The sequence below is a fragment of the Rhinichthys klamathensis genome, unplaced genomic scaffold, assembly GCF_029890125.1.
Source record: "Rhinichthys klamathensis goyatoka isolate OS25496 unplaced genomic scaffold, OSU_Roscu_1.1 h1tg000229l_1, whole genome shotgun sequence".
In the NCBI taxonomy this organism is placed as follows: Eukaryota; Metazoa; Chordata; class Actinopteri; order Cypriniformes; family Leuciscidae; genus Rhinichthys; species Rhinichthys klamathensis.
This window is the reverse complement of record NW_026606753.1, coordinates 1043312-1057950: the sequence shown is the minus strand read 5'-3', so window position 1 is coordinate 1057950 and position 14639 is coordinate 1043312. Positions and strand designations below refer to the sequence as shown.

General features: G+C 37.5%; 1 protein-coding gene across 1 annotated transcript in view; it reads right to left on the bottom strand.

Moving 5' to 3' along the window:
- Positions 1 to 4486: 4486 nt before the first annotated feature.
- fhip1aa (FHF complex subunit HOOK interacting protein 1Aa) overlaps positions 4487 to 14639 on the bottom strand; it is a 28207-nt gene continuing 18054 nt past the window's right edge. Inside the window, exons 5-13 of the mRNA XM_056265089.1 lie at positions 14057 to 14215; positions 13527 to 13613; positions 13272 to 13439; positions 12008 to 12087; positions 11569 to 11768; positions 9811 to 10764; positions 8904 to 9082; positions 5590 to 5704; positions 4487 to 4844 (exon numbers count right to left, since the gene is read on the bottom strand). Of these exons, the coding sequence (XP_056121064.1) occupies positions 4642 to 4844; positions 5590 to 5704; positions 8904 to 9082; positions 9811 to 10764; positions 11569 to 11768; positions 12008 to 12087; positions 13272 to 13439; positions 13527 to 13613; positions 14057 to 14215 (2145 nt within the window). The 3' untranslated portion in view covers positions 4487 to 4641. The remainder of the gene's footprint in view (positions 4845 to 5589; positions 5705 to 8903; positions 9083 to 9810; positions 10765 to 11568; positions 11769 to 12007; positions 12088 to 13271; positions 13440 to 13526; positions 13614 to 14056; positions 14216 to 14639) is intronic.

The following is a 14639-nucleotide window of genomic DNA, read 5'->3' as shown; positions in this document are numbered from 1 at the left end:
GATTAACTAGCGCCCTCTGGTGGAGTATGAATTTCATATACCATTATGTCGAGACCTGTGAGTCATTACTCAGTGCCATGGTCAACATACTTTAAATTTTGAATTCAACTGAATTTGAAATGTCTGTGAAATTTGTTCCGTTTATGTTACCTTTTATTTTAATACAAATGTCTACACATGTTAAGAAATGTGCTAAAAAGCAGTATGACTCTTAAGAGACAAGATATTTTGATTAAAGTAGTCTTATCCATAAAATAAAAGTTAATCGTGATAGATGGATATATAGATACATATCACAATTAGCCCTTTAGAAAAAGGTTTGATGATAGAGACTTTTGCTGCTGCCATTAGTGAAAATGAGTTGAGGAAGCACCCAGTTTTAAACAAAAAACTGCCCCTTCGGCTGAAAGGACTATCTGGGGAACAGGAGTTAAATTGTGTCAACAGTGCATGTGCATACATGAGTATCCATGAGTTAACATTACCAAACATACAGACGCAACTTCACCCAGAGCTGTACATGTAGTAGGCTAATGTTAACAATAAATTACAATACAAACATTTGATGCCACTACCAGGCCTTGAGATCATATTTACAATAGCATTATTTGGGAGTAGGCACTTCATGGACAATTCTATAATGTTTTATTTAGGTATATAAAAAAACCCTATCTGTTTATTTATATACAGTATATATACAAAAATTACACAATGAGCAACCTAACAAAGAGAATTTGTGTGCTGTGATTATTATATGTATGGAATTTGGAGCTGTAAAAGCAAGTATATTAAACAAGCAGCAGAAAAGGGATCGTTATATCAGTTAAAGCACAGAAGATTGACAATGTTATTGCCCACTAACTCATATGACACTTCTGTTAGTGGACAAGAGATGTCTTTATTCAAGTCATCATGCCTTACATTTCTGACATAGAAACTATTGCCTGCCATTTGAAGGTGAAAATATGAGCTGGGCAACCAAGGCATACAGAACTGTACAATTTAAGTAATGCTTACCACCAGTAAAGGCAATTTAATCAAGAATTTCTAATCTATCCCTTGCTCACACCCCCATACCAAAAAAGTCACCTTCATTACATAAAACTGCATATAAATATCTTTGGATTGACAAGCTACATTGTGGCCTCCGGATGTTTGGTAATCAGGTTTTGATTGACATAATTTGTACAAGGGGGAAAGCAAAACATCTACCTTCAAAAAATGACCACTGAATATGTTGAAGATATTTAATCAAATATGTCAAAAATATACATAAAAATTTTAAATCTTCTCGTAAAACTATTTAAAGCATAACCACCAATGTTCATGATCACCTGCTTATGGTGTGTTTACAAATTCCATGTAACTATCAGTTTGCACTAAAAACAAATGTGCTCAGGAATCAGGTGAACTTCCAGAGTTTCAATATACATACATATAACAAGACACCTGGAGATAGTAAAAATACTTTCAAATCAAGACAACTTTTATAGTAAAGGTCACTTTCTCTTTTGCATATGGGGTGTTTAGATACACTGGAATTGTATATCATTTGCTTTCTTTTATGCATTTAAAATATGTGATGTACAGTATGCATAGTCTCTCTGATTGTGTTTCAGCTAAATTAATGCCATTTATGACCATTCTCAGAGGCCATGCAAATTCAAGAGAAGAAAAACAGTTAAAAAAAAAAAAGAAAATGTCTTAAATCATTTTTGTGAAGATTCTATGTAACTGTACAATGGTTTTAATACACTATCGTTCAAAAGTTTGGTGTTGGTACGTTTTTTTTATTTTGAAAAATGCTCAACAATGCTGAATTTATTTTATCAAAACTAAAGAAAAAAATCAGTAGCATTGTGAAATATTATTACAATAGATTTTTTTTTATTATTTAATTGTTTATATTAATTACATTTGTAAAATGCAAGTTATTCCTGTGAAGGCAAAGCTGAATTTTCAGCATTATTGCTCCAGTCTTCAGTGTCACATGATCCTTCAGAAATCATTCTAATATGCTGATTTACTGCTCAAGTAACATTTATTATTATTATTATCAATGTTGAAAACAGTTGCTCTGCTTAATATTTTTTTGTGGAAACCATGATGTATTTAAGGATTATTTGATGAATTGAAAGTTCAAAAGAACAGCATTTATTTGAAATGTATATACTTAATCAAAATTGACAGTAAATACTTTTATTTTATTTTTATTTAATGCATCCTTGCTGAATAAAAGTATATATTTTAGGGCTGTCAAACGATTAATCGCAATTAATCGCATCCCAAATAAAAGTTTGTGTTTACATAATATATGTCTGTGTACTGTGTATAATTATTTTTAATACATAAATACCCACACATGCATGTGTATTTAAGAAATATTTGCATGTATATACTGTATATAGACAATGTAGCCTAGATATAATGTATATTTTATATAAATATAAACATTTTATATATAAATAACATTTTTCTTAAATATATACATGTGTGCATTTATATACAAAATAATTATACACAGTAGTACACACACATATATTATGTAAACACAAACTTTTATTTTGGATGCGATTAATCGTGATTAATCGTTTGACAGCCCTACTATATTTATTTCTAAACCAAAAAAAAATCTTACGACCACAAACTTTTGAACGGTAGTGAATGTCATCTCACTAAAAAAAGACACCTCTTCCTGATTTACAAGTAGGCGTGTTGCTACTTTCAAACATGTTTGTTAACAACTTAGTACCTTTCACATTGTACTAAGTTTATATCAGTGATGCTCTACAAGGAACCAGAACAAATGTGTTTCTCAAAATCCCTTAATTCTACGGGTCAAGTCAAGTCACCTTCCTTTATATAGCACTGTTAACAATATAGATTGTTTCAAAGCAGCTTTACAGTGATAATAGAAAATTAAAGTAACAGAGATTGTTTTGGCTTTAGCAACTCTAGAATAAAGTTATTGTCCAGCTAAAGTTAGTTTTGATTGATTCACTTCCGTTGCAAAGATCATTAGTTATTAACTTAGGGGCCGCTTACACGACACCGTTCTAACAGAAAACCCTTAACGCGCTCCGGCCCGCTCATTCGCACAACAACAGTGCCTGGGGGCTCGAGAACGCAAACCTTGAAATAGGTTCCAAGGTGCAAGCCTTGAAACATTGAAGAAAAAAAAAGTTGTCTCTAATAACTCAAACGCGTGCACATGCATATTACGTGTTTAATCTATAGGTATGCGCGTTTGAATATATATGTGCGCAGGCGTGTAGTCTTTCTTAACAAATTGACCTCAATAAATTACTTGTCTGGCCAGAATTTTGTATCGCATCCACGTAGCCATGAGAACCGGAATTATTTTGACAAGTTTTATCTGTGAAGGGAAAGGACGGGAAGGAGGTCTTCACAGGGGAGAGACTAGTTGACACTTCAAGACTGCGTTGTCGTCGTGTCCAGGCGCAGGTCCTTCGTCAGATCTAGATACGGCCTGGATCCGGCGGACTGCGGTAAACCTCGGGATAAACAGAGAGACTAACCGGTAGCAGTCGATTTTGATATTCTACTGTAGGTATTATCAACTGGCCAGAATTTTGAGATTGCAATAGACTATAAAGGACTATAATGCGTTAAGAGCTCGCTCAAGTACTGGGGAGCTAAACCATTTAGTGCTTTGTAAGTAATCAGCAATATTTTTAGATTTATACGATGTTTAATTGGGAGCAAATGCAGAGCAGAGAAATGCAGTACAAATACTTCCTGGGTCTAGTAAGAACTCGAGCTGCTGCGTTTTGGACTAGCTGTAGTTTATTTATTAAGCATGCAGGGCAACCACCCATAAGAGCATTACAATAATCTAGCCTTGATGTAATAAACGCATGAACTAATTGTTCCGCATGTGTCATTGAGAGCATATGACGTAATTTAGATATATTTTTAAAGATGGAAGAATGCAGTTTTACAGAAACTAGAAACGCGACTTTCAAATGAAAGATTGGTATCAGGTCACTTGGTCAGTTGTATAAAACGTTGACCAGTGTCCAGGTTTACAAAGTATGTTTACTGTATAGAAAACTACAGACATGTGTAAAATTAAGTACTAAAGGAATAGGCACTTTTAGTATAAGGCCATCAGGAGAACAATCCAGCAAGAGACATCAGCATCACTGAACAGTCTGCAAAGAATTCAGTCGTCAAGTGTTATTAATGTCTAATTCCCCGTCACCTCTTAATGCTCATGGCTGTATGACCGTCACTCTTTGGTTTTGGCCTGAAGTTTCAGTTAGGCAGGCTTTGTCCAGCATTTGTCCAGTCTGTAAGTCACTTAATGAAGTGAAGGCACATCAATTCATTGCCTTATGGCAGGAGACACTGGTTTTATGAGTGATGATTTGTGCTGTAACTGTATTTGCTGGGAAATGAGGCTTGGTATTGCATAAATAAATGATGGAAGTACAAAAGACTGTTTCACACAGCAGACAAAAACATGCTGAACGTATCCCCCCATCAAAAATATATATTAAAAAATTGTCCAAAAAAATGCCACATTAATTTAGAGGTTTAGTGCTTTCAACTAAAATTCCTTAAAAATGTCAAAAGTTTCCTGGAAACATTAACAACAAGCAAACACAGAATCAAAGGCTACTGGTCTGTGGGAAAATGAGAAAGAATGGAGTGTTCTTGTGCAATGGCTGCCAGTTCTTTTAGGAACTCTGTGAAAAGAACTGTGGCATATACCTCAGTTTTGTTTAGGGGAACCACAGTTTTAGGTTGGATTTGGTTCTTCTTGATTCTGTCTGCTTCAGAACCATGGAGCCAATCTCCAGTCTGTGGACTCTGAGAGTCTAGATTGAAATGAAAGAAAAACCTAGTCATTGTGCAATATTTAAGCATTTTCATAACGTCTATCATTCAAACCAATAAAAGGATGAGTAACTGAACAAGTCAAATAAATAAGATGAAGCAGTTTATATTGTCATACAAAAGACAGCAGCTATGTACCCCTGAAACTGAGAAAAATGACTTCAATATCAAATAAATTAGATTCAGAGTAAAACAAAATGAGTAAATCAGAAAACAGTTTCTTCTATATCTTTATTATATTATATTATATTATATTATATTATATTATATTATATTATATTATATTATATTATATTATATTATATTATATTATATTATATTATATTGGGTAATTTGCCATGATTGAACCGGCTATTTTCAGCAATATGCAAGTAAAACAATAAATGTACAACAATTATGAAACACAAAACAATTGGACTTTCAATTTAAAACCTTAGCTAGCTACTAACCTTAGCAACTTTCCTCAGACTATACAGTTTTTTTGTTTTATCTCGATTATTTTCATAATTACAGACCCTGTGGACAAACTACAGTACACCTGTTGTGTGCAACCGTCTTCTTCAGAAAACATTCTGCTTACACAGGAGCAGACGCTCACTGTGGGTCATGTTTATGAAACACGTACATATTGTTCATTCTTAAAACAGTTTTATGTTTATTAAGCTTTGATACATAGTGTCTTAAATATAAAACAACATGACTGAAAGGATATGAACATACTCTGACCTCTTAGTGAACTCTCTCTGGCTAATAAGCAGTGCTGAGCAACTGTGAGGAGCTCAGGGAAGTCTTTATTATTCGCGGACCACTGCTCTATCTGGTTCTTCACTGAGGCCAGTACCTACAAAATTAAAAATGGAAAGGCAAGAAGGGAGAGAGAAATGAATGAATAAACATATTCCACATTCCTACTGATACCATGTATTAATGACCAAGCTTCACTCAGATTTTGAGGGCTATATGCCCATTTTGGAGAGACTTTTCCACTCTTATACTGACAAAGGGGAAATTCTAAATAATACCATAAGTATTGAGTACAAAACCTTGCATTGACACTGTCATTCTGAGATGTCCCACTGAGTACTGTGCATCTGTATAATATTAGAGTTATAGAGACAAATGCAACTTTAACGACTGAGACAAATCAGACACAATTATTTGTTATATGTAACAAATAATCTTTAAAACTCACTCTGGGATCTATGGTCCCATCCCCCCAACAAGGGCAAGAAGGGTCTTAAGTTAGATAAGTTGGATTTATTGCTGTAAAAAATGTGGTCATGTGGTCAAGGCAGAGGCCATAGAAAAGACAGAAACAGACCTTAAAAACAGACTTTTCTGCATTAATCATAGACGAACTGATCTATAAATGAACATGCATCCCAGAACATTGTGTGAATGATTTACTGTCTTGTGTAGTGTCTTTTAATTCTATTATTTTTATTTTTGATACTGTGTATTTTATGATAGAACCAACGGTCAATGTAACCTCACCTATACAATGTTTGGTCTCAATAAATTGGTACTTTGAAGATCGAAATGATTGTGTACATGATATGTCAATAGCTGCGCAACATATTAGTATATTGAATATTTCAGAGTTTCTTCATCAGCAACCAATCCAGCTGCACATGCAAATGAACACGCTTAAAACAAAGACCCATAAATCAACAACAGAGGAATTTCCAGCTTGGAAATTCCACCCTACTCATTGGTCAAGCAAACCCGGAGAGGTGGGACCTTTCTCAGGCTTTAAATGGTCTCTACACAAGCCCTTCCCTCTCTTGGCCTTCTCTTGTCCGTTCGGGTTGCTGTCCTGCGGGCCGCCCCAGGGCAGCAGGCCTTGACTCACAACCAGCCGTGTGCTCATTCAGGAGAGAGAGGACTCTCTCAACCACAACAGTATCAAGGACAACCTCAGGAGTTTGGCACAACGTCTTCATTCAATGCAGAAGAAGTCCATCGCAACTCCCACCATCAACTCTTCCGACTTCCTCCCTTCTCCTGTTTGTTCTGCGTGTCCTCTGATCCAGTATCAGTACTGGTACTACTCGACCTCAGTGCTGCATTTGACACTGTCGATCACGACATACTTCTTGACAGGGTGGAAAACTGGGTGGGGCTTTCTGGGATAGTCCTAAAATGGTTCAGGTCATATATAGAAGGGAGAGGTTATTATGTGAGTATAGGAGACCATAAGTCTGAGTGGACATCCATGACATGCGAAGTCCCTCAAGGCTCAATTCTTGCGCCACTCCTATTCAACCTGTATATGCTCCCAATGAGCCAAATAATGAGAAAGAACCAAATTGCTTACCACAGCTATGCAGACGACACACAGCTCTACTTAGCCCTAACGACTACAGCCCCATTGACTCCCTGTGCCAATACATTGATGAAGTAAACTGTTTAACTGAAGAAAGTTTTGGCACATCCAACTAAGACAAAACTGAAGTCATTGCGTTTGGAAACAAAGATGAAGTTCTCAAGGTGAATCCATACCTTGACGCTAGGGGTCTAACAACTAAAAATCAAGTCAGGAATCTTGGTGTGTCTCTAGAGTCAGACCTTAGTTTCAGTAGTCATGTCAAAGCAATAACTAAATCAGCATACTATCATCTGAAAAATATTGCAAGAATTAGATGCTTTGTTTCCAATCAAGACTTAGAGAAACTTGTGCATGCTTTTATCACCAGCAGGGTGGATTATTGTAATGGACTCCTCACTGGCCTTCCTAAAAAGACCATAAGACAGTTGCAGCTCATACAGAACGCTGCTGCCAGGATTCTGAGCAGGACCAGAAAATATGAACATATCACACCAGTCCTCAGGTCTTTACACTGGCTCCCAGTTACATTTAGGATTGATTTTAAAGTATTATTACTGGTATATAAATCATTCAATGGGCTAGGACCTCAATATATTGCAGATATGCTCACTGAATATAAACCTAACAGATCACTCAGATCATTAGGATCACATCAGTTAGAAATACCAAGGATTCACTCTAAGCATGGAGTCTGCTTTTAGCTATTATGCCAGCCGCAGCTGGAACCAACTTCCAGAGGAGATCAGATGTGCTCCTACAGTAGTCACATTCTAATCCAGACTCAAAACACATCTGTGTAGCTATGCATTTACTGAATGAGCACTGTGCCACTGTTCGTCTGACTGTTTTTACTGTACTGTACTTTATTTTATTTTTTATTCTAAACTGTTTTAATTATTCTTATTTGTTTTGATTATTTTAATTTCTTCTATGTAAAGCACTTTGAATTACCATTGTGTATGAAATGTGCTATATAAATAAACTTGCCTTGCCTTGCCTTGCTTCTCTGCTTGCAACAAAGTTTATTTTACGATTTTGACTACAGGCTCTTAGTAGTACTGTACAGTAAGAAAGACCTTTCCCTCCCCCGGAAATGAACATTAGAATTAATTAACAATTAATACTGAGTGTTCGCTGGACGAACAGGTGGATTGATTGTAATATTATTTAATAGATTAAGTTAATTCCATTAACCGATCCAAATATTCATAATCAATTATAACAAGTTATGATTTATTATTAATATTTCTTTAGAGCTAATTTGCTACACAACATTCACACAATGTGGTCCAAATACATTTTTTTATCCTCCACATCCGAGGCAATGTTCACAAGCTCTTAAATGTGCCCCACATTAGACATTGGTCTGAACAGGTGACATTTCTAAACTGACCTGCATACATAAAACACTCAAAACATCTGGAATGTTAATCTGAGAGAAATGTATTGAGCTTGATTGTATTGAACCTGATGTTTAGTCACATTCTTGAGACTCATTATTTTCTACATTAAGCATGCAATTACAGTGACTATTGAGTTAGTATGACTTAAAAAGTGAAAGTGGGCCAAATCCTAATTGAAAATATATTAATAAAAAAAAAATATATTTGGGCAAAAAATATTGCCTTACTGTCCATGGCAAAACATAGAAGAACAGAGATATGTATGCAAGTAGATCAGATACTGTATGATACTGTATGTACTTCAGTACCTGGTATAGTGAGCGGACGCTGGGCTGGAACACCATGTTTGTGTTGAGAAGGAAGGAGCGCAGCAGGGGCTGAGGATAAGAAGCTAACTGAGCCAGGATGCCGGTCAGAAGCAAGTTCACATGGAGCGCGTTACTCGGCATGTTTTCTAGACGAGACAGCAGTACACTCACAAACGGCCCTAAAAGAGACAAGAAGAGTAGAACTCAAATAAATGGAACACAAACCCAAATATCATACAAAATATTAAACTGAAGCTAACACTAAATAATTCCAAAACTCTGCATAGTAGTTTATGGGGGCCAGAACTAAAGTCACACTTCATGAGATATTGGGCCTAATAATGCAATGCACTCGGCTTGACTTTAGATTAGAATCAGCAACATCAGTTGCAATCTTTCTTGACTCGTGCTTTGATTTAATTGCCATGCAAATGTAAAATGATTGCACAAATGGTGTATAGATGCTAATTGTTGAGTTGAACAGGCCATGTGACATCAGAAGCATAGTACTGGTGAAATTATAGCATACTGCATACTGTTTTACATGACCAGGCAATATACATTAATGCAGTGTTTCCCAACCCTGTTCTGGAGGCACACCAACAGTGCACATTTTGGATGTCTGCTTTATCTGACCCATATACAGTATTCTGGTCTCTACTAACGAGCTGATGAGTTGAATCAATTGTGTTTGATTAGGAGGAGTTGGAAAATGTGTAGTGTTGGTGTGCCTCCAGGAACAGGGTTGGGAAACACTGTATTAATGTACAGTGCAGTATGCTAGTATTCCATGTCTAATACAACATTTGATTAGCTGTTTCAGGTGTGTTTGATTTGGGTATAGAACAAAAATTTGACTCCCCATAAGCTTCTCATTATGAGTCCATATCAAAATATGTTTTCCGACCTGTAAAAGGCACAGAATGACCCTTGCTCCCACTGCGAGGTTTGGTCCCAAAAGGAGACAGCAATGTTTCTGCCTCTGGTGTCTCAGGTGAGAAAGAGTTAAAGTCTATCTCATCTTCCTCATCATTCATGAGGTTTGTAGGACTCTTGAGTTCACTGTCTGCTTTTGCTGGACTACTAGGCTGTGCACCCAGAGTTCTAATCAGTTCCTCATACTGGGCCATGAGGTCCTCCCCTTCTGGACCCATTGACTTGTGGTTTGATTGTGACCCTCTCTTTTGACTGTCCATTTCATCTACTGAGGAGCTCAAGCCATTGCTCATTGAAGATTCTGAATTTGTAGTATTTTGATCAGTTACTGGTCCATCTAACACCTCCTGCTCTGCTGGTTCAGTAGGGCTGGATGAGACATGATAGTTGCTACCAGAGTCATTGGCATCCTTCTGAGCTACCAGGTCATAGACCATAACATCATTCTGAAACTCAGACTCTTCAATGTAAGAGCCCTTCACAATCATAATAGCAGTTCTCCTTAGTTCTTGAATGTGCTTTGGGGGTTCCTCAGGGATGGGACGAGTCTCCTGATCTTCCTCTGGATCCAATTGTGTTGGACAAGCATCATAGCTATCATCCCACTCCAGCTCCAGCATTCTGGGAGTAGCAGTGAGATCTTTGAGGGGTGGACCAGAGCGATGCATCTGATTTGGGGTTTTCCTGCTGGCAATTGGTTGCCGAGTCCTACCTGCTTCTTCCAAGGTACTACGCTGGTATTCCTCTGGAGGAGGGTTCTCACCATCGTATGGGGCGGACCACACACGGCATGCTCGCATACAGTGACTGATGCCGCTTTGTGCATCGTACAAGTAGTGCAGGTAACTGACATCCAGGTAAATCTCTGAGCCAATGACACAGGAGTTACCACAGTCGTCCTCCTCTGATCGGACCTCCTTTGATTCTAAAGGAAGATATACAAGCAATTTTAAAACTGTTTTTTCACACGTCTCATTACATTTCATGACCTCTTTTTCACAAATACTGATCCTAACAAAAGTAGTTCTCAGGAATTTGTATCAGCTTGTAAACACTTTAATAACAGGCACAGACATTAAGCGGATTACATAGTCTGTAATGAAGAAATTAACTTGATGCAGTGAAGTATGTTGCAGATTTAATCCATAAGACGGAAGTCACTAAGACGTGAATGGCATTTCAGTCTACAAACAGGCCACAGAACAACTGGAGTCCAGTCATCTGAACCAATTTTGGTCAAGTTTGACCAAGTTTGATCTTTGTCAACAAATCTTCAGCGCAAAATTTATTGGAGACCAACACAAAAAGATGCATGAAATCTTGTTGTCTCACTTTTGACATTGAAACCTGGAAATACTTTGATAAAACAACTTTAACAATTACCACTTCTAAGGCTAGCCAATAATCTAGGACAGGAATGTCCACTTCTTACTCCTGGAGAACTAATGCCATGGTCAGTTCAGCTTCAACTTCAACTTGCCCCAACACACATGCCTGCAACTTTCTAGTCAGCCTAAAGCCCTTAAATTAGCTGGTTCAGGTGTATTTAATTGGGGTTGAAGCTAAATCACAGGACAGTGGCCCTCCAGGAGCAAGATTGGACACTAATGATCTAGATCCTTAAAAGATTTTTAAAAGTCTTATTACAATTACACATTATACACACTGCAACCGCAAATTACATAATATGGCAAACAGTTCCACAAGAAGTAATGAAACTACATCATACCTATTGTTCCTGTATGGAAGCCATCAGTGACTTTTGACCACAAGATGGAGTCCAGTTTTCTAAGTGGCGGGGGGATGATATCTGGAGAGCAGCAAGAGGGTGTAAGGGCTAGAAACTTGGCAGCCGATACAGAATAACAGTCTCTCTCTCTCAGGACTCTACGCTGACTCAACATCATATGGTTACAGGGGATCAGGTACCTGTCGGGGGAGGAGAGAGACAACTTATAGTGCCCCAAGATATGCACACCCAAAAGGGAAAGTGATTAACATGTCACAATGAACAACTGATACTGTGAGACTGTGGTTTACAGAACAGAGAGTATGGTTAAGTTCACACTGCAGCCTTTGAGAATAATTAAAATACATGTGATGAAAATCTTGTCAGCAATAGAACAAATGTGTAAATAAACATGAAGAGGCAGCAGAAGTATACTCACTTGAAAATCAACTGGAGCATGACATCCTCACAATATAAGCCAATGAGAGTGCGGAACAGAGCCAGAGATACAGTGCCAAGCTGTAACATAAGCACAGCCTATAAAACACAATACTACAAACAAAAACAGCTTAATGAAGACACTGAATGTTTAAAAACAATAAATCTAGTTGATGTAAAACATTATTCCATATTAATCTTGGATAAAACAAAGTTGACTTTATCGTGGATAACAGGATGCTTAAGGCTCAGTGCTGTAGGGCGTTTTGTTTGAATACACATGCTGTGAAAACTAATATTTGACTTCAAATATTAGTCTCATGTATTAGAGAGAGTCTGCAATTGGAGAACCTTTACCTTCTTTCCATCCCTAATATACCAACCACTTCTTACAGGGATAGTTCACCCAAAAATCATCAATAAGTCACCCCCATGTCATTCCAAACTCATTACATTAGACTTTATATGGCACCAGTGAAAGCATCAATGAGCATGAGAACCAATGAGGTTTGTTCTTGTGCGTCACACAAGCATGTTTGAGCTTCTGCAATAACTGATGAGATGTGTTCTCGCAAGACATGCAAGTACGGTACCTGCCATTTACCTATTTGATGTGCTCTATGTACTGTATGTGCATTGATCAATTCTTATAAGTGTATAAAAGCATAACTTAAACCCAAGGGCGTAGATTTGGTTTGAACATTGGGGGGGTTGAAGTTTGGGTATGCCTCCTGATATTGTGATCATGGTATAAATAATGGGGGGGTTGTAATGCATAGATTTAAATATTGGGGGGGTTATATCCCCCCCATCCCCCCCACAAATTACGCCCCTGCTTAAACCTGTTTATTATATAAATTGATTGTCTCTTCAGTAGACTTTTAGTAGATTAAACAGCTTAATTCATATAGATCACTTTTATTATGTCTCATGAAGCCTTTGAAACTTGAAAGTTTGGTGGAATTAACTTTTAATGGTGGGACAGAAATCTCTCAGGTTTTATTAAAAATATCTTCATTTCAGTTTCAAAGATGAACAAAAGTCTTTCGGGTTTAGAATAACATGAGGGTGTGTAATTGACAGAATATTTATTTTGGGGTGAACTAACCCTTAAATACTTCCGTAGCCTTACTTCACCCTTTATTTGAAGTATAGTAATACAGTAGTGTTACTAACAGTTGTTCAGTTGCCCATTCTCAAGTACGTACTGTTTTTTTAGATCGTTTAATGTAAATGGCTGACATTCAGAATAAAATTGTGATTACCTGAAAGGGAGTATTGATGCGGCTGACTAGTGTGTCCAAAATATGTACACTGTCATGGCGATGGAGCAGGATGAAGCTGAGGAAGGTGTGCAGTAATGCAGGTTCAGAAACACTGCGTATAAACAGGTCCAGGTATGCTGTTGTGGTCATCACCTCTTCAAGTGTCAGCTACAGAAGATAAGGTTGCTTGAAATTAAATCTTTTTTTATATCAGCTGTCGGATCTAGAAAAAAACATGTCTCATGGCTCACTAACCTTGTGTAATGCCGGTGCTAGAACAGGCACCAGAAAACCATTATGGATGTAGCCAACCAGCTGGTTTCTGATGGAAGGATGAGCCACCTGCACACAAAGCAAAGCTAAACTGTGACACATTCACACTATATAAACGTATTTTCACTTCCTTTTATCAACTTGGCACATAAAATAAGGGACCAACAATAATGTTTATTTAAAAGCTCAACCTTTGTCTCCTGACATAAACTTGCTACATTTTTAAACATTCTTCCTGAAGTCTTGTGTCTGATTGTAAAATGATTAATCATTTTTGCTCTGGACCAGGGGTGTCCAGTACTCTTTCTGTAGGGCTATCTTCAATCAAAGTTTAGCTCTAGCCTAATTAAACACACCAGCTGAATAAGGACTTCAGGATCACTAGAATCTTCCAGGAAGGTGTGCTGGAGCTAAACTCTGCTGCAGGAAATGGACCAGGAGCAAGACTGGACACCTCTGCTATGGACAAAAACTCAGTAGTGCAGTAGAAATGAAGTAGCAATAGCACAAACCTGTATGACAGCGTTGCAGAACTCCAGGGAGTTAAGAAACTGCACAAGAGCGGGCAGCTGCTGCCAGTCTTCACGGTGCAAACAGTGCCACTCCTCACTTGGTACATCTAACTTGGTAGGCAAAGATGAGTAAAGCCCACTCAGACCTGTAGCCAAAACCTTTAATCAAAACAAATGACATGTGTTACTCCATTTCATTCCTCTGCAAACATTAAAATCTTCACCTGGGAACAACCTGACAGTATTTTCTTCAGCTGGCTTTGAAATCAATGAGAAAACATAACTGAATGAGTTATGGATGAGCACTGCTGTGGATGCCAGGTTTATAATGTATGAATATTGAGTAAATGTAATAGCCAAATAACTCAAAATGCAACGTGTGCACATTTGAAGAAAGACAATCATTATGTACTAGCACAACAATCTTTAGTTGCATGCATCTTGTCTTTATTCACTGGCAGATGCATGTGAGGTCACATAGGGCTGAGAGTGCATGTGAGGCTGAGAGTGCATGTCTGCTGCCAGACTCTATTGAAGTTGAGGGTGATGTCATCTTAGTAAGAAGGGTACTCATCTATGGTGT